General features: G+C 38.8%; 1 protein-coding gene across 2 annotated transcripts in view; it reads right to left on the bottom strand.

Annotated features, from left to right (window-relative positions):
* cntnap2a (contactin associated protein 2a) overlaps positions 1 to 17,550 on the bottom strand; it is a 311,365-nt gene extending 293,815 nt beyond the window's left edge. For both annotated transcript variants that reach the window (XM_035415431.1, XM_035415432.1), the window contains exon 1: positions 17,043 to 17,550. In XM_035415431.1, coding sequence (XP_035271322.1) covers positions 17,043 to 17,130 — 88 coding nt within the window. In that variant the 5' untranslated portion in view covers positions 17,131 to 17,550. The remainder of the gene's footprint in view (positions 1 to 17,042) is intronic.
* Between the last annotated feature and the right edge of the window lie 2,798 nt (positions 17,551 to 20,348).

The following is a 20,348-nucleotide window of genomic DNA, read 5'->3' as shown; positions in this document are numbered from 1 at the left end:
TTGCAGTCCCCACACATATGCTATTGAATTGAATGTGACTAGAACATTTTAAATAAAACTGAAAAGCATGATTTTTGCTTAAGTAGAAGCAAAGTATCCAAGATAAGTAATGGCTATTTAGGCAATAAAATACATTTGCTTGTGAGCAAATTGGAAATTAAATCTTTTATGTTTATATAATCAAGTGCAGCAATTTGTCACCCTCAGTAAACAAATATTCAATAGACAATAAGGCCAAAGCTTAGCATATTCTCTTTGAGCTGCTGCCTCTCCACATGTTTCAATGCCCCCTGCTTGTTGGATATACAGTGGTAGTTCAATGCTCATAATGGTAAATGTGATCAAAATGGCAGCATCAGCAACATGTAGCCTTGAAAAAAAACAAAATGGCCAAGGGTGATAAAGGTAGCCATTATGACCAGGGATTTTGAACCAACAAAAACTGCTTTTCTAACACTGAATAGGGCAACGAAGAATCAAGCCATAAAGCAATATGAACACGATAAACAGGGAAAAACAATAATGCAGTCAGCCATTTCCAATAATGAATATGTATTAACAAAAAATGAAAAGCTCATAAGTGAAACAGCTCCCCTAGGATGCAATTCCAAGGGACATTACAGAATCAGTATTTATCTATGGGGCTGAAAGTTTCTTTGTGCACGTGCAAGAATTTAATAAAAAAGCGAATCAGCAACATTTTTTTTCCATCAATGGAAAATACAAAACCATAGCAGCATTTCAAAAGCAGTTCATCACTCCCTTTTCTTTAATCCATTTAGCCATATTTCAGACTGAAATGATTTAAATGGAATGCAGCTGACCAGCAATGTGGTGGCTTTAGCAAGAGTCATTAGAGAAAACGCCTCCGGATCGCCAGTCTGTTATGGTGTAGTAGATGAATTCATTGCAGAGGGCACATTAAAGCAGTGGTTGTGTGCATGAATTAATTAATGCAAAATGAGAGTGTCAAGTGGCTTAGAACCGAAGAGTCAAAGCCCGTTCATTATTTGAGGTAAAACAATGATGACACTGGCTTAAATAGCAAGCGCTTCCACCTACTTTACACTAGGTCAGAGGTGCTTGTGTCATCGAAAGGCTGAGAATATGCTTTTGATTTTACATTGAACAACTCCTTGGGATCAATTGGCTACATCTCTTTTGGTATTTCACACTGTTAAATTATTTAAAAATAACTATCTATGATGAATGACATTTGCATGTTTAATAGTTAATGGTGAGGATATGTCACCTGCTCTTGCGTACAGTGATTAAGAGACCTTTGGGATTGCGGCTGACATTGCCTCAGAGAATGACAGAGGCCCTTTTGGATGTACATGCATTATTTCCTTCATTCTACACAAAAACCTGCAGTCTTTATCTTTAAGATTAGAATCAACGGCCCATGCGGTATTAAACAACACAATAAAATGTTCAGTGTTATATAGACACTGATAGAGTATATTTGATCTCTCTTGGACTCATATAAATGCTGTTAGAGATAAATTAACAAAATTTTTTTACAGTGTACAAACTAATCATGACAGTGAAACATCAATGTGTAGTAAAGCCTTTCGGGTGTGTACTTGAATTAGTAATAAAAAATGAAGTGCCCATCATTAAAGGGGATCATGCTACATCAAGACGTTTGCTGTTTTAGGTCAAACATTATGAGTTTCTACTTCACACTAGGATGGTGCATGGTGGCTTGTCCTAATTCTGGCTAATGCTTATGCAAATTTGATCTATTTTCATTATTTAAAAAATTAGGTCACTCGAGTTTAAAAGTATGGTAACGAGATGCCATTAATGTTTTTGATTTGTTTGATATAATGTCTTTGCAAATATAGGGCTACATGTATCTTTTATCACTGCGGAATAAAAAGTATCTATCTATCTATGTATCTATCTATCTATCTACCCATCAATTTTAAGATGGACTGGTAAGTGTAAATATAAACTATTACTCGCTCACAAATTCAAAGTAAACTCAAATGCTCTTGAAAAAATGTACATTTTCATTAGTTATTGAGGTGTTTGAAAGAATGCTACAAATGCTAAAGATACTTCAGAATTATTTTTATTCTATATAATTATACTATATTACTAATGACATCCCCCCCCCCTAAGAAGCATTCTAAAATAACCCTCTGCCATGTGTGAAAGTGCAAAAATGCAAAAATTACAAGAATTAACAGATTCCAGTTTCCTGGAACTTTTTTTTTGGGGAGCATAGTTCCTCAGAACTGTATTATGGACCACTTCAATTCGCCTGTCATGGATGATGGTTTCACTTTTTTAAGACACTGCCACACAACGTATTTACTCTCCAGAAATAATAAAGGTATCTAAACTGCCACACTTGGGTACAAAAGTAATATAAAACAAAAATCAAAGCAGGCATTTCAAATTGCTGCACATGACTTTGCCAAGAAGCATAACAAGTACTTATAATAACATACAGGTAACTACATTATAAAGTATATATATTATAAAAAATTTTAAGTATAGTATTAAAAAATACTACATCTAAAAATGTATTTCAAGGTCAGTAATAGGAATTCACTCAAAGCAATATGGTTTTGACTGAGTACACTGGATGATATTGAATGTTTTGTGGCATACAACTCTAAAGGCATACATTTTGCCTGGAGCAGTTCAGCTTTGTTTAAATTAAATTGATCTGTTCTTGATTACTGCAGACTGCATTGAGGAGTTGCTCTCTCAATTTGTTTTAACAAGCTATCAGGCTACTTCACTATAAGAGCAAAGAATAAAAAAACATAAAATACATAATAGCTCTGGGCCATTAGCCACAGACACAACAAAAATTGGTTGAAAGAACCATAATTTCAGTAAATATTTATCTATCCCTATTCTAACGACAAGGATAAGATTGCAAAACTTACATCTGACCTATTTAGACTTGTTTATCGGAGGAACTTGAAATTGCATTCAATAAAAACTACTTAAAAGTAAGCAAATAAATAAATAAATAGTTTCATTAGAAAAAATTTGGAATCCTTAGTAACATTCAGTAGAAATGGAATTACAAATTGGATACTTATAGATAATTTTGTTTCATCTTTACAAGTAAATATAAATATTGCAGTGTTCTGCATTTCATAGAAGGACCATCTAACAGGATTGTGTCTGTAAGATACAATTTTGATCAATGAATCATCGATACATACTCAGCCACGCTCATAATATCTCGGCCTGTTATTTGCATATTCCTCTTCTTAAATGCATATGCATTAAGGAGAGAAGCGCACCTTGCGATGACTCAGGTAGATCACACGCATACTGCGCTTCTCGCTGCGTGTGCCACTTTGATACATAAACAGCATGTTTCTTGGACAGAATGTGTCATATCTCCATTTGAAAATAGTCGCAAAGAGCTCGGTAAATCCGGCCCCGTGTCTTTTAAAAAATACTTTCAGCTTCTCCACATCACCAGACACCACTCAGTATGTATGCATGCTGTGACTAAGCCAGTGGTTTCAATTTTAGAGCTCATTTATTCATACCTTCCGTACCCAAATGCAGATGCCTGGATACTCCAAGCCTCATCTGAGGAAATCACCATAATGTTTCACCATGAGAATGGTGATAAAATGAGAAAAAATAATTATCTTTGAAAACTAAATGAAATTTTATTCATAGTTACATTTGCATTATCTCAGAAGTGAAACCTTAATAGATGTTCCTTGTGGCAAAATATTACCCACTCAAGAAAGTTTATTCTCTTCTGAAAGTTCCACTGTGAGTCAAATACTGGTGTCCCAGCTTAGCTACTGGGCACCTGAAGAGGGCTTTGGAGACAGACACATGCTCACAAAACATACAGTGAGTATTTCTGTTTTATTCGTAAAATTAATTAAATTAAAGGATTAAAGTAAAACTCATTTTGAATGCAAGGATGTACAATGAGATACAAGAAGGGAACAACCTGAGTATGGCCTCACTTAAGTGATCCACATTGGAACAGAAAAAATAACTTACAGGATGGACAAGCTTGCTGTTGAATACGGCTATTAGCTGGGAAGAAGAGATTTTATTAGAATGTTTGTGGTTAGAACAATATTCTCAATTTTTTGTATTTATCAGAACACAGTACAGTTTAGACTGCAAAAAAAGAGATTTAACTGGTGCCCACATGTATCGCAGTGTCTCCAACCTGGATTAGTGAAGTATTCCCTGAGCCTGGACCACTGAAGCAAACTTACAGTTTTACAGGTGATCCATTTGGAATTTGCTTTTAACAAATTTGACGTATAAAAGCACATGTCACATGGTAAGCATGCACCACCAGAGCTAGTGATTATAGTTAAAAAAAAAAACATTAAGTGACATCATCAAGGTGCATGCCGCAAAATCTGTGAGCTAAATGGAGAGAATGTTGTTTTCGTTAAATGGGAACATTGATGTGTAGTCTGAAAAGGTGGGCTTTCAGACATTTTTGGAAAACGGCCAGTGAATCAGTCATCCTGAGTGGGGACGGTCGGTCCACCATCAGGTGACGATGGCAGATGGCCGTGTGTCAGTGGCAAAGAGGAAACACAGCTAGGTAAGCTGAAAGGCTGGCTCTGAACTCGCTGGGAGCAAAGCTACTCGCTCATACTGCATAAGGGCTCAAGCAAACAAACAGTCCAACGTGACACACACACACATGAATGCTCACAGCAATGAAAGCAGGCAAGACCACAATCACAAAGAGGACCCAAGCTGTCCTGGTGCACACATCACCAGGGGAGCCTGCACTGCTCGCCAAACTGGGAACCATTTTCATTTTAAAAAAAAGGTTTTACCACTTTGATGCAAAGCAATATTGAACAGTCTGTCAGTTAAAGGGACATTAGCCACATTTCGCATATCATTAATCAAATAAATAAATAGAGTTCAGTGTCTTGTGTAGGGTTCTTAGACTTAGTGATATATGCATCCGTGGACTGAGGCGTTTGGTTGCCAAGATGTTCCTGCTGTGTTGCAGCATTATTCTGTGCCTGCATCAGATACCATAATCCTGAACTCTCAAGTGTCATTTAAGGGTTTTGAAATGGCTAATCTCTAAAGCTCAGTTTAACCTAAGCACAGGTGACATGCATAATCAAGAAAATCTTCATTACTTTTTTTCCACTATCTGCCATAGATATAGGATGACAAAGATGAGAATGGCTTAGTGTTGTCAAAGGATGTGAAGACAAATGACCACAATTAGGGGGATAGGCCTCTACATTATTTACACTGCTTTTCTGTGGCACTGCATTCATCTGCACCATACCACTATTGATTTTGTATTATACTGCAGTATACATGGGCCTTTGCCAAAGGCTTATCAGCATTTGAGCGAAATGATCTTTGTGATACACTGTGTGAAAAGAACAGGTACTGTGAGGTACTTGCAGGCACCCTGGACTAATGGATGTTTACCGTTGCCTCTGAAATGCAGTCACCTTCTCCAAATTAAAAAATACAGAAGAACACAGCATTCGTCTTTGGAATTATTTAGTCACATTAAGTTTCCTATAAAATACATTTTTAAAACACTAAGCTGAAAAACAAACTAACCAAAGGGATCTTTCCGAATAATAGCCAAGGAGTGCACCACTAAGCACAATATCTCGGCTAGTATAAAATATACAGTGAAATGCAAATTGCATCACTTATCATTATATTTGGGACACTTTAATTTGCAGTTAGGAGTTAATATCCCCTTCCGCTGCAGCAGGGCTCCTGGCACTCTTGTTCATGGTATTCATTTTGTGGAATGGCTGTCTAAAGCTTTGTGTACATAGCTTTAAAGATTTCTCCATATCTTTAACGCAAGCTAAAAGACAGCTGAGCCAGTCGTACTGAATCTCACTCAAGGCCCTTCTGTGCAGCATCGGTATAGCTCCTAGTACCTAAACGTCTTGTTGGGCTTGTTCAGCTCAGATTCTCTGAACCCTCCATTAGGCTTAATGTACTCATAGTCACACAGCCTACCTGTGCTAGCACTGGCTCACATTGTTTTAAAAATGCCAGGCTTACTCCAGGGATACAGAAACAGGTCAAGCGGCGCTTTTTTAATTGTGTGCTCCCAAGGGAAAGAGGAAATAGTGTTTGTTTATCAAATTACCCTGTAAGCTAATGGGCAGTTTCCCTGGTGTATCACAAAAGTAACCAATATGAAGGCATTAACAGCTTTCAAAAACGCATTCAAGGGAAAGCCAGGGCACTGCCTAAGCCTCTCCACTGTGGCATTTGTTTACTCTGGCAGTGCAGTTAAAGGTACATACGATGCATTTGCAAAAACAGTCAGCTGGAACATCTTTTGTTATGATGCTCAGTGTTGAAATGGCCATGGCTGCGCTGTTCACTCTCCAAGAGTAACAAAATCTCCCGAGATGCATGTCACCCAGTTCACCAAGTTTGTTTTGTGATTTCTATAATGGAGGAAAGGACAAACCATCAGACCATCGTGCTCAAAAAATTAAAACTGCACTACAACTGGGTTAAAGGAAACACAGAGTTTATGCTACACTGCACTGCAGGCAAGTCATCATTACACAGTTGTGTGTGTGTGTGTGTGTGTGGGGGGGGGGGGGGGGGTCATGGGGTAGAGCAGGATCTTTGTGTCTCTGGATATAAATCAATCTACATTTGTCCTCAAATTTGGCATACAAAGAAATTCATGCCAGATGTTTTTGTTTTTTCAGTGCCAAGTACCATTTACAATTTCTGAACTAAAACTAAACTAACACTTGCAGCCTCTGCTGTCCTTTGACACAGGGAATGTTTTTGTCTGTCCATATTTGACATTATTATTAAATTGATTTCTGCAATTAATTCAATTAATTCCAGTGGTTCTACTTCCAGTTCCAGCAGTTGCAGAGTATATTTAAAGCATAATGTGGTTTGCTCTCGAGGTGAACTGAAAGTGAAAGTGTCCTTTAGACAAAAAAGTGTTGAGTGCAGCCTTCTGCTTGAACAGGCTCCTATTATATTACAAAATGCAGTAATCCCATTCAAATTGTAATTAACCTGACTCAATTACCATGTGTCACTTATATTACCAAATACACTAGTTACTTTGGCATTTTTAATTATTTTTAATTCAATAATTGGAATTTCACTACAGTTTGTCACCTTACATCTATGGCAATATGAAAATAATTTCAAATTGCAATACATTTCCTGGCTTGCTTAGGAATTAAGGACTACCATGGAAGCATGCCAAGCCTTTCCCTTCTGTACTACCATCATAAAACTGTAAGCCTACATATAAAACACCTGCAGTAAGACTGGCTGCAAAAAAAGAAGAAATCAGTGCTATTACCAACAGCAATGTATGAAAATACGAGAATAAACCCTGAGAATAATCCATGAAAATATACCAGTTCTATGTCCATGCCCTGACAATCACAAAGACAAATGCTAGATTTGGAATTTCAACATATAAATGACTGCATAAAATTATTTTAATCATGGTATGAGGGTAGCCACTGGATCAAAAAATTGTTATTTTCTAAAACAAGCATCTTATTTCCGACCATTACAAATCAAGCCCTTTCCTTTGGCTACACACAAATTGTTCATACAGTGATACTATCCCTAGAATGCAGCTTTGTTACCTAATCAGGGTATTTTAAGAACACATTGGTAAGGTAAAATATGGTGCTATGTGCAAATTGTTTAGTCGGACCAGAACTGAAGTTACCCAGTGGTATACCCTAAAGATCCACAAACTATCACAACCACATTCAACTGTTTAAGTTGTCCATGCATCACAAAAGCAGTAGGCTACATTTGAAAGTAATTATCTATTTATGCTTTCTCAGCCAGTAATCCCACTGACAGAAAATGTAAACATCACATGCATTGTGAAAGATGAGCAAGTTAAATTAATTGAATTATTCTCAAAGAATGATGGATTCTATTCATTTAAGTTTCTAGTTCAACAACTGACAAAATCATGATTCAGGATGAGAAAAAATCAAACAAAACAATATGCAGTGGATTCAGGGCTTGACCACCTTTTATTCAAGATTTTTTTAAACTGTAGTAGATTTAAAATGTCTTCCTAACCCTAACCCTAACCCTAACCATATAATCTCATTCAGGTGACACCATTGTTTTCACAAATGTAAACAAATGGTCAGGAGTTACCATAGAGACAACAGACCACTCCCCACGGTACCAATTTCTACAGTTGACCAAGAAATCTTTGTGAGCCCATTAAAGAAGTTAGGTAAATTATAAAACAGACCCCCTCCAGAATGCATTTCTCCCAATGTGCCATCCCCAAAATGTAGCCTATGATGAATGTTGGAGATTGTAGAATCAGAACAGAATTGTTTGCTACTATGACATATCCTTTTTTAGTAGTTTGTTTAAGAATAGACTTTGCTGATACTCATGTTTACCAAAAGAAGCAAAAGAAGATTGCACTAATACCTAGTTGTTCAATAGATCAATAAATCCTTTAAAAAATAACATAATTTGATTTTATTACAAAGCAGACATAGGCTTTTCACTTTTAGGGCCTACATTTGCAGCACATCGAAATGATACACTTAAATGTTTTTTCCTCATCTTGTTTCGTATTGCAATCACAATATCCAACATGTAAATGGAACATTTTGCCCCTATTGCACAGCTATAGCAGTGGCCTCACTGATCCTAATCTAAAGTCTCTCAATTTTAATCTCCCTCCCCTCCCAAAATGCATTTGGAAGTCATTGAAAATCACCTGCGTTCCACAATACCATCAACCTTTATTCCACTTCGCTGACGTTCACTTAGATAGTTTAAATACAAATTATTCAGGAGGATTACTGGATTATTTTCTTTTTTTTACAGAGCAAAATGGCTTAGCAAATGGAGGGCATTTGCAAAATCTGATTTAATATTCCCTGAAACACGGGGCAGGTTTAAATCCAGTGAATGTTGTTTCATATATAAGACTTAGTGTGATATAGGCCTACGTCCTGGATGTATTTGTGCTGTAGTCTATAGAATATTAGACCACCACAGTTTTAATGTAGCACAAACTGATGGCAGCACAATCACAATGTAGGAAATACATAAAGGGGTATAAAATAATCTCTTATGAAGTGGAATAAAATCAAAAGACAATGTGGAAAAAATGTGGCTTAATCTTGCAAACATTTGGCAGAGCATAACGATATTCAATACAATAGTGATGACCATACTGTGTATAATCCCTCACTGACTATTCAGATTATTATAGAGAAATGTGTCACATATTTCTCAAATTGCTACTCCAACAACATAAGGTTGGTTGCAAATGGCAGTTCAGTTCAGAGTTTACTCACAAGTGCTTCAATATGGAATTTACCAGGGAATACACCCCCACACACCATTTGTTACAAGAGATTATATGCCCATCCACTCTCTATTCTCCACCAGATAATCCCAGATCATTATTACGACAAGCGATAACAACGTCAAGCAATTGTGAACAAACCTACAAACGTACAAACCTAAAACCACAACTTCATGGCCTAAATCCCGATTTTTACCACACCGTCAGCTCAATTTATAAATCTTTCTTGCAAGAATAATGCATAGCCTCACAGAACACAGCACCACAACATTCACAGTGAATGACAGTGGATCTTCACCATCTCAGAACAGAAAGCAAAGGTTAAGGTGGACTGCTTTTAAAAGACACATAGTGGTGTTTTACTTGAACAGCTAGCGCACTGGATTTGAAGCTCTGTGCGGTCATTCGTGAAAGGACTAGGTCCACTTTAAGCATGTCTGTGGCAGACAGTCAAGACTGTTCCAGGTTATTTACTGAATGGCACACATTTAGTTTTCACCCCCCCGCCCCCACCCCCAACAGAATAAATTACCTCAATAGAAGGCTGATATCTCAATTTGTTCAATGCTGAATAAATTAGTCTGAGGAACTTGTTTGTTTCCTATTCAATACGTAGTCCTATGATCAGATTTGTGTTAATTTCACTGCTATGCTTTAGAAATTCACAAATAGTCAGGCATATAAAAACAGATTATTATTGTTTCGCTTTGGGATGCACATATTTTGCTGACAGTTGGATACCGTATCCATCCACAGGTCCCAGGGCAGTAATGTGTCCTGTTGCAGGGGTCTGAATCCTAATCGTGTCAATGTTGACTCCAGCTGGAATAACTGTGGTGTCAGAGGACATTCACAGCTCACGGAGCAACTGACTCCTCTAGTCAGTAATGCTCCAGAGTGTTTAATCCTCTGGTGTAATGATGCAGCTCACCTGGTGACTTCAGCATGACAAGCGACAGCAGCCGCTACTCTGTGCTCTCTCACATTGGAAGAGGAAAATTTATTCATAATATATTTGTTTCATTGATTCAAATTACATGTTTCAAATTATATTCTGTGTGTAAGATTCACTGCACACAAGTAATGCTCACACAGACACACGGGCACGCACACACACAAACACACATACACACACACTCACACACTGTCGCTCTCACACACACATAGAGGCCATGACCATATTCATCTTTGCAGAAGGTTATATAAACTGTCCCCTCAACATGTGTATAGTAGTAAGAAGGTGGGTCTCTTATCTTTTTTATCAAGAATATTGCTACATCAATGCGACAATAAAGATAAACCCATCCTGCATGTATGGACTTCCCTACACAAATGCGCCACAGAACTGAGTGGTGCTCACAGGGCTGGTTTATGTGTCATACATTTGCATACACAGGCTTTGATTCGTGTTTGCATATCAGGATGCCTTTCTGAGGCATCAGCACAATTTACATACACCCCGTAAAACCGCAAATGAATCAAACTGCCATGCAATGGTTGTCCTCGACCCCCCTTCAAATTGCTTTCATTAATGTGGAGACTCTTCTCCCTGCTCTCTCTTTAGAGGGTGCCGCCACTTGGGTACGGAGCAGAGACCGTGGCATCGACTGTGAGTTTGTCCCCGGAGCAGCTCTCTGTGCACTCACTCATGTATATGCTTCCCAGGCTCATCGCCCCCTTCTTCCCAGCCTTCTTCTCCAAGTTTGTTCTCATGAAAACCTCATGCCAGTGGTAACAGGGCCTGGAGCCCAGCATTTTGTGCGTTACAGCCCCCAGGTGATGACGGAAGCACAGCAAACTGCGGTCCTTTGCAGCAAACAAATGTGGACGTGTCGGATGCAGAACAGTACCGATGCGCACGGTTCACATCCCTAAAACTTACTAACCAACACAAACAATGCTTCTTCACTACATGGAAGATGTGTGTATACTCACTTCCGCAGTTATTTTTTGACATGCAAAGGTATACTCGTGTGCGATTTAGTCTAAAAACATGTTGGGAAAGGCAAAAAAACACAACCAGGGACTGCAACAAACCACTGTATTTCCACAAAATCGAGCCATATTGAAAATGAGTGGGTTATCCATATGGTGCTGGAATCTCTGCCCTGGAAGACTATAAATAAACCTTCCCAAGCAGAGATGGAGGAAACATGTACACTGCAAAACTTTTCTTTTGAGATGGCATGAAATATATCAATAAAAACATAAAATAAAATAAGGACATGAGCAAAAAAATAAAAAATAAAAGGAAGTCGGTGACCCTGAACTGCAGCAGATGTTTTGCATGCAGACGCTGATGGTGATCAATGAAGGAGACATTTGCTGACGTGCAGATTTAAAAGTGCATTTCTCAGTATGAGTACTGCACTTTAAAACTCGGTGCCAGAGCCTGCACCAAATAAAAACCTCCACCCGTCACACACCTGGCACTGACACAAATCCTCTGATCCAGTGCCGCAGAGAGAACATCAGCACTGGGCTTGTACTTAGTACATGGGCCATCAGTCAAACTTTTAATTAATTTGGCCCTCGGTCTTGCTTTTAGTTAAAATGTCCAAGGCACCGATGGAGGAGTTTAAATCAGTTTGGTAGATGAGAGATGTGTACACAAAGGTCAGTTTGGCCTCTTAGCATTGATAAACCAACCCCCCCACCCTCCACTCCCCACTCCCCCCGGCCAATTAATTACATGCGACATTTCCCATGACTGAGATGGAACTCCTATCTTCCCCTGCATACACATGGTGACTAAGCATTGCATTTTCCAAAATATATCCACTACTTATAAGTGTTTAAATTAACCATCTCATTTGCATGTTCATGCGAATGGCACACATTAACTCCTCACTGTTGCTCACACAAGTAATTTGGAGAAGTGCAAACAATGTTAGATACTTGATCTTAAATCCAAACACATGCCAATGCATGATATCAAATTCACTTTGCTGGTCACTGATTACTCAATTCACTGATACACTACACACTACACACTCCTATCTCTCTCCCTTCTTCATCCTTTTCCCAGTGCCCATTAAGGGGGCATTGAGTTACCTTCCCTAATGGCCTGACCCAGGAAGTGAAGGGCACATGAGATTACACTGCAGCCAGCCGGTGAAGAAGACAAGCATTTATGGTATTTTTCCAACCAATCAAATGTTTTAAATATGAAAAGTACTATGCATAATTGGTAAGTAACCTGACATGTAACCAGCCACTGTAAAGTAATTTAAATATCAATGATACCAGACTTCATATAACAACTCCCTGTAACTTAGGTCATCTTTGAGATGATTAGCCACCTGAGCAGAGCTTTGAAATTCTGTGCAGTTGCTGTCTCCCCTCGAGCGCTCATATTAAATTTGCCTGAGAGCTGCACTCCTGACTCCACCTGGTGATTCCACCAGACATCACCTCAGCCATCTCTCTCTGGGCTCCTCCCAGTCTTTGACTCTAAATCGGCTCTATCAGCCGCTGTGGAAGTTGTTCGAAAGGGCTTAACTGAGATATGAGTATGGTGCAAGCAATACAGCATAAAACCACATAATAAGGGATACACAAAGTATCTGTACTTTCAGTAAGTATTTACCAATGACACAGTGTGCAACATAAAGGCATTACTATAGCTATGCCTTTGTCTACTTCATTTTAACAATCTACCAGAGAAATGATAACACGTTTTTCGCCTTTTAGCTTTGTGTTTGATTTGGAGAAACAAGAAAAGAATATATAAAAGAATATATATATGAATGCAAATATAACCACCTTCAGTAAGCAATATATATTAAATTGAATATGACTGTTTTAATATCTCATGCAACAAAAGAAGGGCACAAGTCATATTTGTATGGGAGAATTTCATCTTCATTAACACAAGTAGACCAATCAAAACTCTTCCAAAAAATTGGCTGCATGCTGGAAAGAGAAGACCTAGCACATGTGATTCTAGGGGCTTTCTATCCAGATATAACTTTAATGTATGACAACTGTTAATCTTATCTCAGCCCAACACAGAAATCAGAAACTAATGGGATTTGGACTGGCATTTTATAATAGGGACACATTTCATTAAAATAACGTTGTGCATTACCAGCTGGCTGGGCTGTCAGTATGCCTTTTGTTGTTCGCTCATTGATGTTATAGTGGCTTGAGTATAACTGACAGATTATGCAATTGTGAAATGGGACATTGCTAAATGAATTATTCCATTTGTCACCAGGGTTTTATATAACTCAAGACTCAGTAAATGATCCTTTTTTCGGGGGGGGGGGGGGGGGGGTTCCATTATTGCTTTGAAATACATTTTTTGTCACAAAATTAATTGTGTCCCAAATGTCATAATAAGAACAACAAGAACATACCGCACTACAGACAATGAAATTGATGCCAAAAATGTGTTCTTCTTCATGTAGCTATGAGGCTATAAGGCCCTGTAAAGTAGCAGAGACAGGCTGAATGCCTAACAGAAAGAATTAGGTAAAGCCGAGATTGTACGTGCTTGTACAGTATATTCTCCAAGCAAAATGTACATGCAAATATGTTTGCCTGTAAACAGCAATGCGCTCCACAGTGGATTTTAAGCTAGAGAGAAAAGCGAATCGAAGGTGGCCTTGTTAATTCATGTAATGTAAATTAGTCTAACACTCCAGCTAATTCAGGTCTGTAAAACCAGGCATTTATTTTTGGCAGTAAATCTCATTAAATTTAGGTGCTTCAAGGATAATGTTACCTGAATCCCTCAATTAAACTGACTTACACTTCTCTTAGTGTTTACAACCCTACAATTAAGATAAATCTTTTGTTTTGCCAAGTTGCAGGTATGGTTTAGGTAGCATAGTCACTTGCAATCCTTCTGTTTACAATACCATCTGAAGTCTCCAATTACTATTCTTAATATTTCCCATCCAGGCAAACACCCATGCAACATCACAAATGAATGGTCTCCATTTAGAGGGTGCCAGTTAATTTATACTCAAGCAGTCCAGAAATAAAAGCCAATTAATACAGTAAACATATTAGCGCAGAATCAAATGAAAAGACTAATTACTGCATGCAACCTCAATTTGCTCAAAAATAAATAACACAACACTACAACAGGGAAATGAGCTTAGGTGTTTTGCATTACACTACAATTTAAACTAAAGCAATTAATCCTGTGTTGTAAATGGACACGTGTGCTTGGACGACGGCTGTAATATAAACACAATGGGAAGATGTACGAGTATCTGAAAAGTTTTATGACTTTGAAAACGTACGAATAGAAACATCTCGAATAGAAACTGATGTTTGTATTAACGAAGGTGTATAGTTCTCCCTCCTAATTGAAAACAGAAATGTAGCATTTCAGTTTATACTGATTAAAAATGAAAATATACTGTAAGCGAGACACTTTATTTTCAAGCAACACAGAAAAAGGCTTGAACACATTTCCATGGTATGCGTATGCATCACATACATTGTGATTTTTTTTTTTTTTTTTTTCAAATGTTATCATAAATGCTCGTATTGGAAGAATGTCTATTGCCCCTCTTCCAGTCTAAAAATTATAGCATTCCGTCAGAAGTCCTAGTATACCGCTATTCCGATTCTCCCTCTCAATTAATGGACTGAGAATGCATGCAATGTCTCTAGTACATTGGTAGAAAAATCTCTTCCAACCACCAACTGAAATTCCCGTGGAAAGTTGATACTAGGAAGCTAACAGAAAACGATTAAAACCCAACAGTTGTGAGCATAAACGCGATTCGTCAATAGCCTACACTTGGCAACCTACCGGTACCCACGTATTAGCCAGAGAATTATTTTTTGGAGCAACCACAATATCAGTATTCTTGAGTGATTAAAGGAGTACCATGGTGATTTTCACACTTTCTCGGTTTTATGTGCTATTTGCACAAGAGGCATTGAAGAAACACAGTAAGCAAAGTATTAAATATGTCCGTTCTGTATTTTTGGAGAAATATGCGTTTTAAATTCATCGTCCTATTTTCAACCGGTTGAGAAAGTTGTCATTTTTCTACGTCACGAATACAGTAACCACTCCCATTTCCACGCCCCGTAAAGAAATCTTACAGGACACACCGTCCTGCTGTTCAGACAATGCAAATATTTGACTAACGTTAGGTTCACTTAAATTAGAGTGCCTTTAGATTATTTCTGGTTATATTCATTTAGCTAGCTAGCTAACGTTAGCTAGCTAGGAGGTTTGCTTTCATAAGGCAATGTTATCGATAACGTTAGCTTACTAGTTTGCTTTTATGAGGACGTTATAGTTGTGCTTTTATCTTAACTTGGCTAGCTAGATAGCAAAAATTATAATTGGATATAAGTCAACGTCCTTACCTTAGCTATCTATCGATACTTGATATACTACTAAGCTAGCTAGCTTGTGAAAATTCAGTCTCCCAAAGAGAGCGTATCATGGGGGAAGCTATAGTAACGGGGCACGGTCTGTCAATCATAGGTAACTGACAGTTCTCATTACCACGCCCAGACGGTTCGGGTGAATTTTTATAGTGGGAAATTTAGGCTTAGAAAAATACGTTTTAAAGTACATTGAAATGACTGAAGAATAAAAAAATTATGCACATTTGTTTTGTTGTTGCCTGAAGACAACTGGGAAGTGTCACGTTCAACCACCATGGTACTCCTTTAAAATAAAATGAGGAGACAATGTGAAACAGCACGCAATTTAACATCACGGACTGTATTCTAATCTACTGTAGATGATGACATGACGATGATACACTTGAATTGTTGACTAATCATTATTCCTGTTCCCTGGTGATTCACTAATCTCAATTCCCTAGTAAAATCGCAGGAGTGCAGATGGTTTAGATTCGTATTTAGTTTCCCACTAAAACGAATTTCCAATCATAAGCACATGTCTTCATTTAGGCTGTGTTGTGGTTTGCAGATATTGTGTAGCAAGCTGTTCGAGTAAATACAATATGTTACTGCTTCTAAAATATATACAAATTTTAATTAGAATGAGCTATCGCAGTAATCTACAGTTAAATTAAACGATATGCATATCTTTGAAACAGAACAGCCAATCTATGATATGCATATCCCTGCCATGAAACTTAAATGAAAGACGCGTACATACGCTATGAACATACTTCGCGCATAGCTTAAACTAGTGTATATCATGTAATGGGCTATTCTAAAAATCACATAGCGTACTGTAAGTTAAATGATTTCAACTTATATCCACTGCTATCTGCGAAGGCGTCCCAATAACTAACAAGAACCGATACCATTTGTCAAAACCACCAGGAAAACAAAACTTCGGAAACATGCATGAAACAAACTCAAAAGCTCTTATCTTCGAAACACCCGTCAATGATGATGATGTAACAGACTTAAATGTATAAAGACTAATAATGTTTTAAAATAAATATGTAGTCTATCATTTAGAATATTGTACTTTCAGTTCACATTGACAACGCACACGCTTACTCCGCGACAAAAACATAACCTTTTGTTTTATAAACAACAGTCACCGTAACTGCCGGTGCTACCTTTACCAAAGTAGGCTCAGCACCACTGAAGAAACGACAACTAATGGAATAACTGAAATAGCAAGATAACAACCTCGGGGTTGGCATCCTGTCCGTGAGTTCACATTTTTAAACACACTGACGCCTTGGAATTCATTGTCACTGAAAAGAACCATTTAGCGCTGGAGCACAGAGAATCTGTTACTTACGGGATGCTGGGAGAGCTGCATTGAAGCTGCTGATGCGGCTAAACATCCAGAGCAATAGCGTTATCCCTGCTCCAGGAAGCCGCAGCATCTTCACTTTTACACCGGTGTCAAAATGTACAAAGGAAAATGCGTATAGTTAAGTTCTGTCCCGGTAACAATGTTGCCTAGTTTCTTCCTGAACGCAGTCTGTCCCTGTAAAAGTGTTTCCCACTCGCTCGGTTTTATGTGCGACAAATAAAGAGGAAGATACTGCCTCTGCGGTCTAACAAACGTTTCTCTACAGTACTGCTCGATTTGGCTGCTCCTCATATATTAGCCCGCAGCACTCAGCTCTTGACGACAATAACAATCCGGGGTTCTAGAAAATATTTTCAAGGCATATGTTCCGACTCTTAATATACAGACAGTGTTTATCACACTATTGAGACAGCCCTTAAAACGCCGTTAGCCTAACGAAGGTCGCTGTCCAGGTGCAGAAGTTATCAGTAACCGCGTCCTCTTGTTCCCCCTCCCCCCATTTATTGAAATTGGTATAGTCCACCAAACACTGCCACAGTCCTCATGGGACAGAAGTCAGTGTGCGGACTGGATTTCTCTCCGGTCTTTACGAACGCATGCAGAAGATAGAGTAGTCTCATCCGCAGTTGTTATTATTATTATTATAGTTTTGAGTATAAATAATAATACTAATAATACTAATAATTAAATAGTTGAGAGATGATGAGATGGCTTGGACTTATCTTTGCATGAGCAGGCACGTGTTAGGTTGGATACTCCAGGTGCCTGAGGATCTGCCCCTTCTGCCCAAAGTGCCTAATATACCCCTTTGATTTGATTAAATTATATTTCAATATTGTTCGTTTATTTAGCAAAAATGTGTTGTACAATAAATGTGTGTTCTACAATAGTTTTCCAAGGTAGCCGTTCTCTTCTCTCACTTTGAGCACCCCTCTAAAGAGCTCTGTACAGCCCTGCTCATCATGAGAAATGGCCATAGTCTTGTGGTGTTGCGTAGAAGGAACCGGCAGATATGTGTTACAGCTGTGACATCTGTCAAGAACAACAGCTGGACATTGATGGCTGCTCTGAATCTCTTCAGTCCATGTGGAGAGCTACAGATGGTGAAAGAGAGTGACAGACCTCCCCAGGTAGGAACAGCAGTTTTGTTTTTCTGAGGTTCAGCTTCAGGTACTGAGCTGCCTTCTAGGATGAGACGTCTGCCAGGCATGGTGGGATACGTGAGCCCACCTGTGTCTCTGAAGTGGGAAAAGATAAACTGAGGGCGTTTTCACACCTGTAGTTTGTTTGCTTTGTTCCAAATCAGGGACTAATTTGTTGCAGTGTTACATTTACCCCTTGGTTTGGTTTCTTTGCACATGGCAATATTTCTTAGCAGCCAACAACAATTTGTGAACAAACACAATATGCAAGCAAATTGTTCTTTTCTCAAGCTGTTCACGTAAGTGATCATCCACCCAAAGTTCAATGAGACCTTCTACCTGATTTTGCTCCAAGTCCACCCATAACAAATTTTTCCAGCACTTTGATGTTGTATTAGCAACTTTACCAAGTCTTTTTCTGCAAACAAATTTGTTGCTCTACTGTAACTAATCCATTAATCCATCTATCCATTATTCAACCTGGCTAGGGGCGTGAGGGGGCTGGATAGGTGATCAATCCATAGCAGGACACACACCATTCACTCACATACTCAAACCTATGGGCAATAGTGTGCTATTAGCCTAACTTTAATGTATTTGGACTGTGGGAGGAAACCAGAGTACCCGGAGGAAACTCACGCAGACGCAGGGAAAGCATGCAAACTCCACACAGAAGAGCCCCGGCCTGGATTCAAACCCGGAATGTTCTTGCGGGGAGGCAACAGCACAACTGCACCATCGTCCTGCCCTTGTCCATAATTCAAAGTGTGCCAAGCCCATCCTGTACAGTGATTTGGGTCCAGTGGGTTGGATTGCATTCTCTACAAAGGAACTGCTCCAGGTTTCGCTTGAAAGTGTTCTAAGACTGCCTTATCTTGATGTTCTCAGTCCAGTTGTTTTGATATGCAATTCCTGTGTTCATATACAGTATGCCCATGCGAGGAAACACTCCAGGGTTCCAAATAAAAACTATAAACAAACTAGGTATGAAAACTCATATGTCATCAGCATAAGAGTAATAGGAGAGGCCACATGAGAATATTTCACCTCTGAGCAATCTGTTGTATAGTGAGAAAAGTAGGGGACCAAAACCAAGCCTTCAAGAACCCCAATGGTGAGTTTGCATAGTTTAGATGTAGATCCTCTTTACAGCGTCTGGTAGGAGTGACCTGTTAGGTAGGACTGGAACCATGAGTGCAAAGAGGCAGGGATGCCAAGCTCAGCAAGGGTGATGAGGGGAAGCTGGTGGTGGACCATGTCAAAGACACCGGAGAAGTCTAGGAGGATGAGTACAGATTACAGGCTGGCAGCTTTTACAGCATGAAGGGCATCAGTAATGGCGAGGAGTGTTGTCTCAGTTGAGTGGGCCAGCTTGAAGCCTGACTGGTATGGGTCAAGTAGGTTGTGCTGAGTGATTGAGAGAGTTGGTTAAATACTGCACTTTCAAGGGTTTTTGATAGAACAGAGAGAAGGAATTTCAGTTCAGAATTGTTTTTCCCATCTACTGGGTCTAGTTTCTGCTGTTGAAGGAGGGGGTCTGTCAAATGGCAGATAGTCCAATATGATCGCATTATGGTGAAAAACATGTTAGCTTGAGGAGATACATCTGTGTCCCATATTTCAAGCATCTGTAGTGAATTATTGTGTTTGTTATGAAAGACAATAATATTAAAATTGTGTTTAAGCAGCAACTAATGATACCATGATGCATTATCAATAACATAGATGGTGAACAACTCCAATAGCCTGCAATTGCAGGTTTTTTACAACCCTTTGTTAAAAATGAAAAAAAAATTAAAAAATCAATAGTCAGGGTGGTCAGTTACAAAACAACATATTAGTGATTTTGGTGGCTTTCAGTCTTCATTGTGTACATGAGCACCAGTTTATCCTCACAAGGTACTCATACCATATAAGTTTTGTCTTCAAAATACTTAACTGCGGCTATGGGTCTAAGTGGACCATGGGTCACTCAGAAATCCATTGCCGAGATGGTTAGAACCAGAGGAGGAGGAAGAAAAGCCACCGCTGCGGGGAGCCATGTCGGAGGCAGAGGTCATGGAAGGGGCGGCCTGTGCTCATCACAAGGAGGAACAACAAGGTGGCAGTGTAAAATTACTCAAGGACAAACAACAAAGTGGCTGTA

This window comes from Anguilla anguilla, chromosome 4 (assembly GCF_013347855.1).
Source record: "Anguilla anguilla isolate fAngAng1 chromosome 4, fAngAng1.pri, whole genome shotgun sequence".
Lineage (NCBI taxonomy): Eukaryota > Metazoa > Chordata > Actinopteri > Anguilliformes > Anguillidae > Anguilla > Anguilla anguilla.
This window is presented reverse-complemented; position numbering and strand designations above follow the sequence as displayed.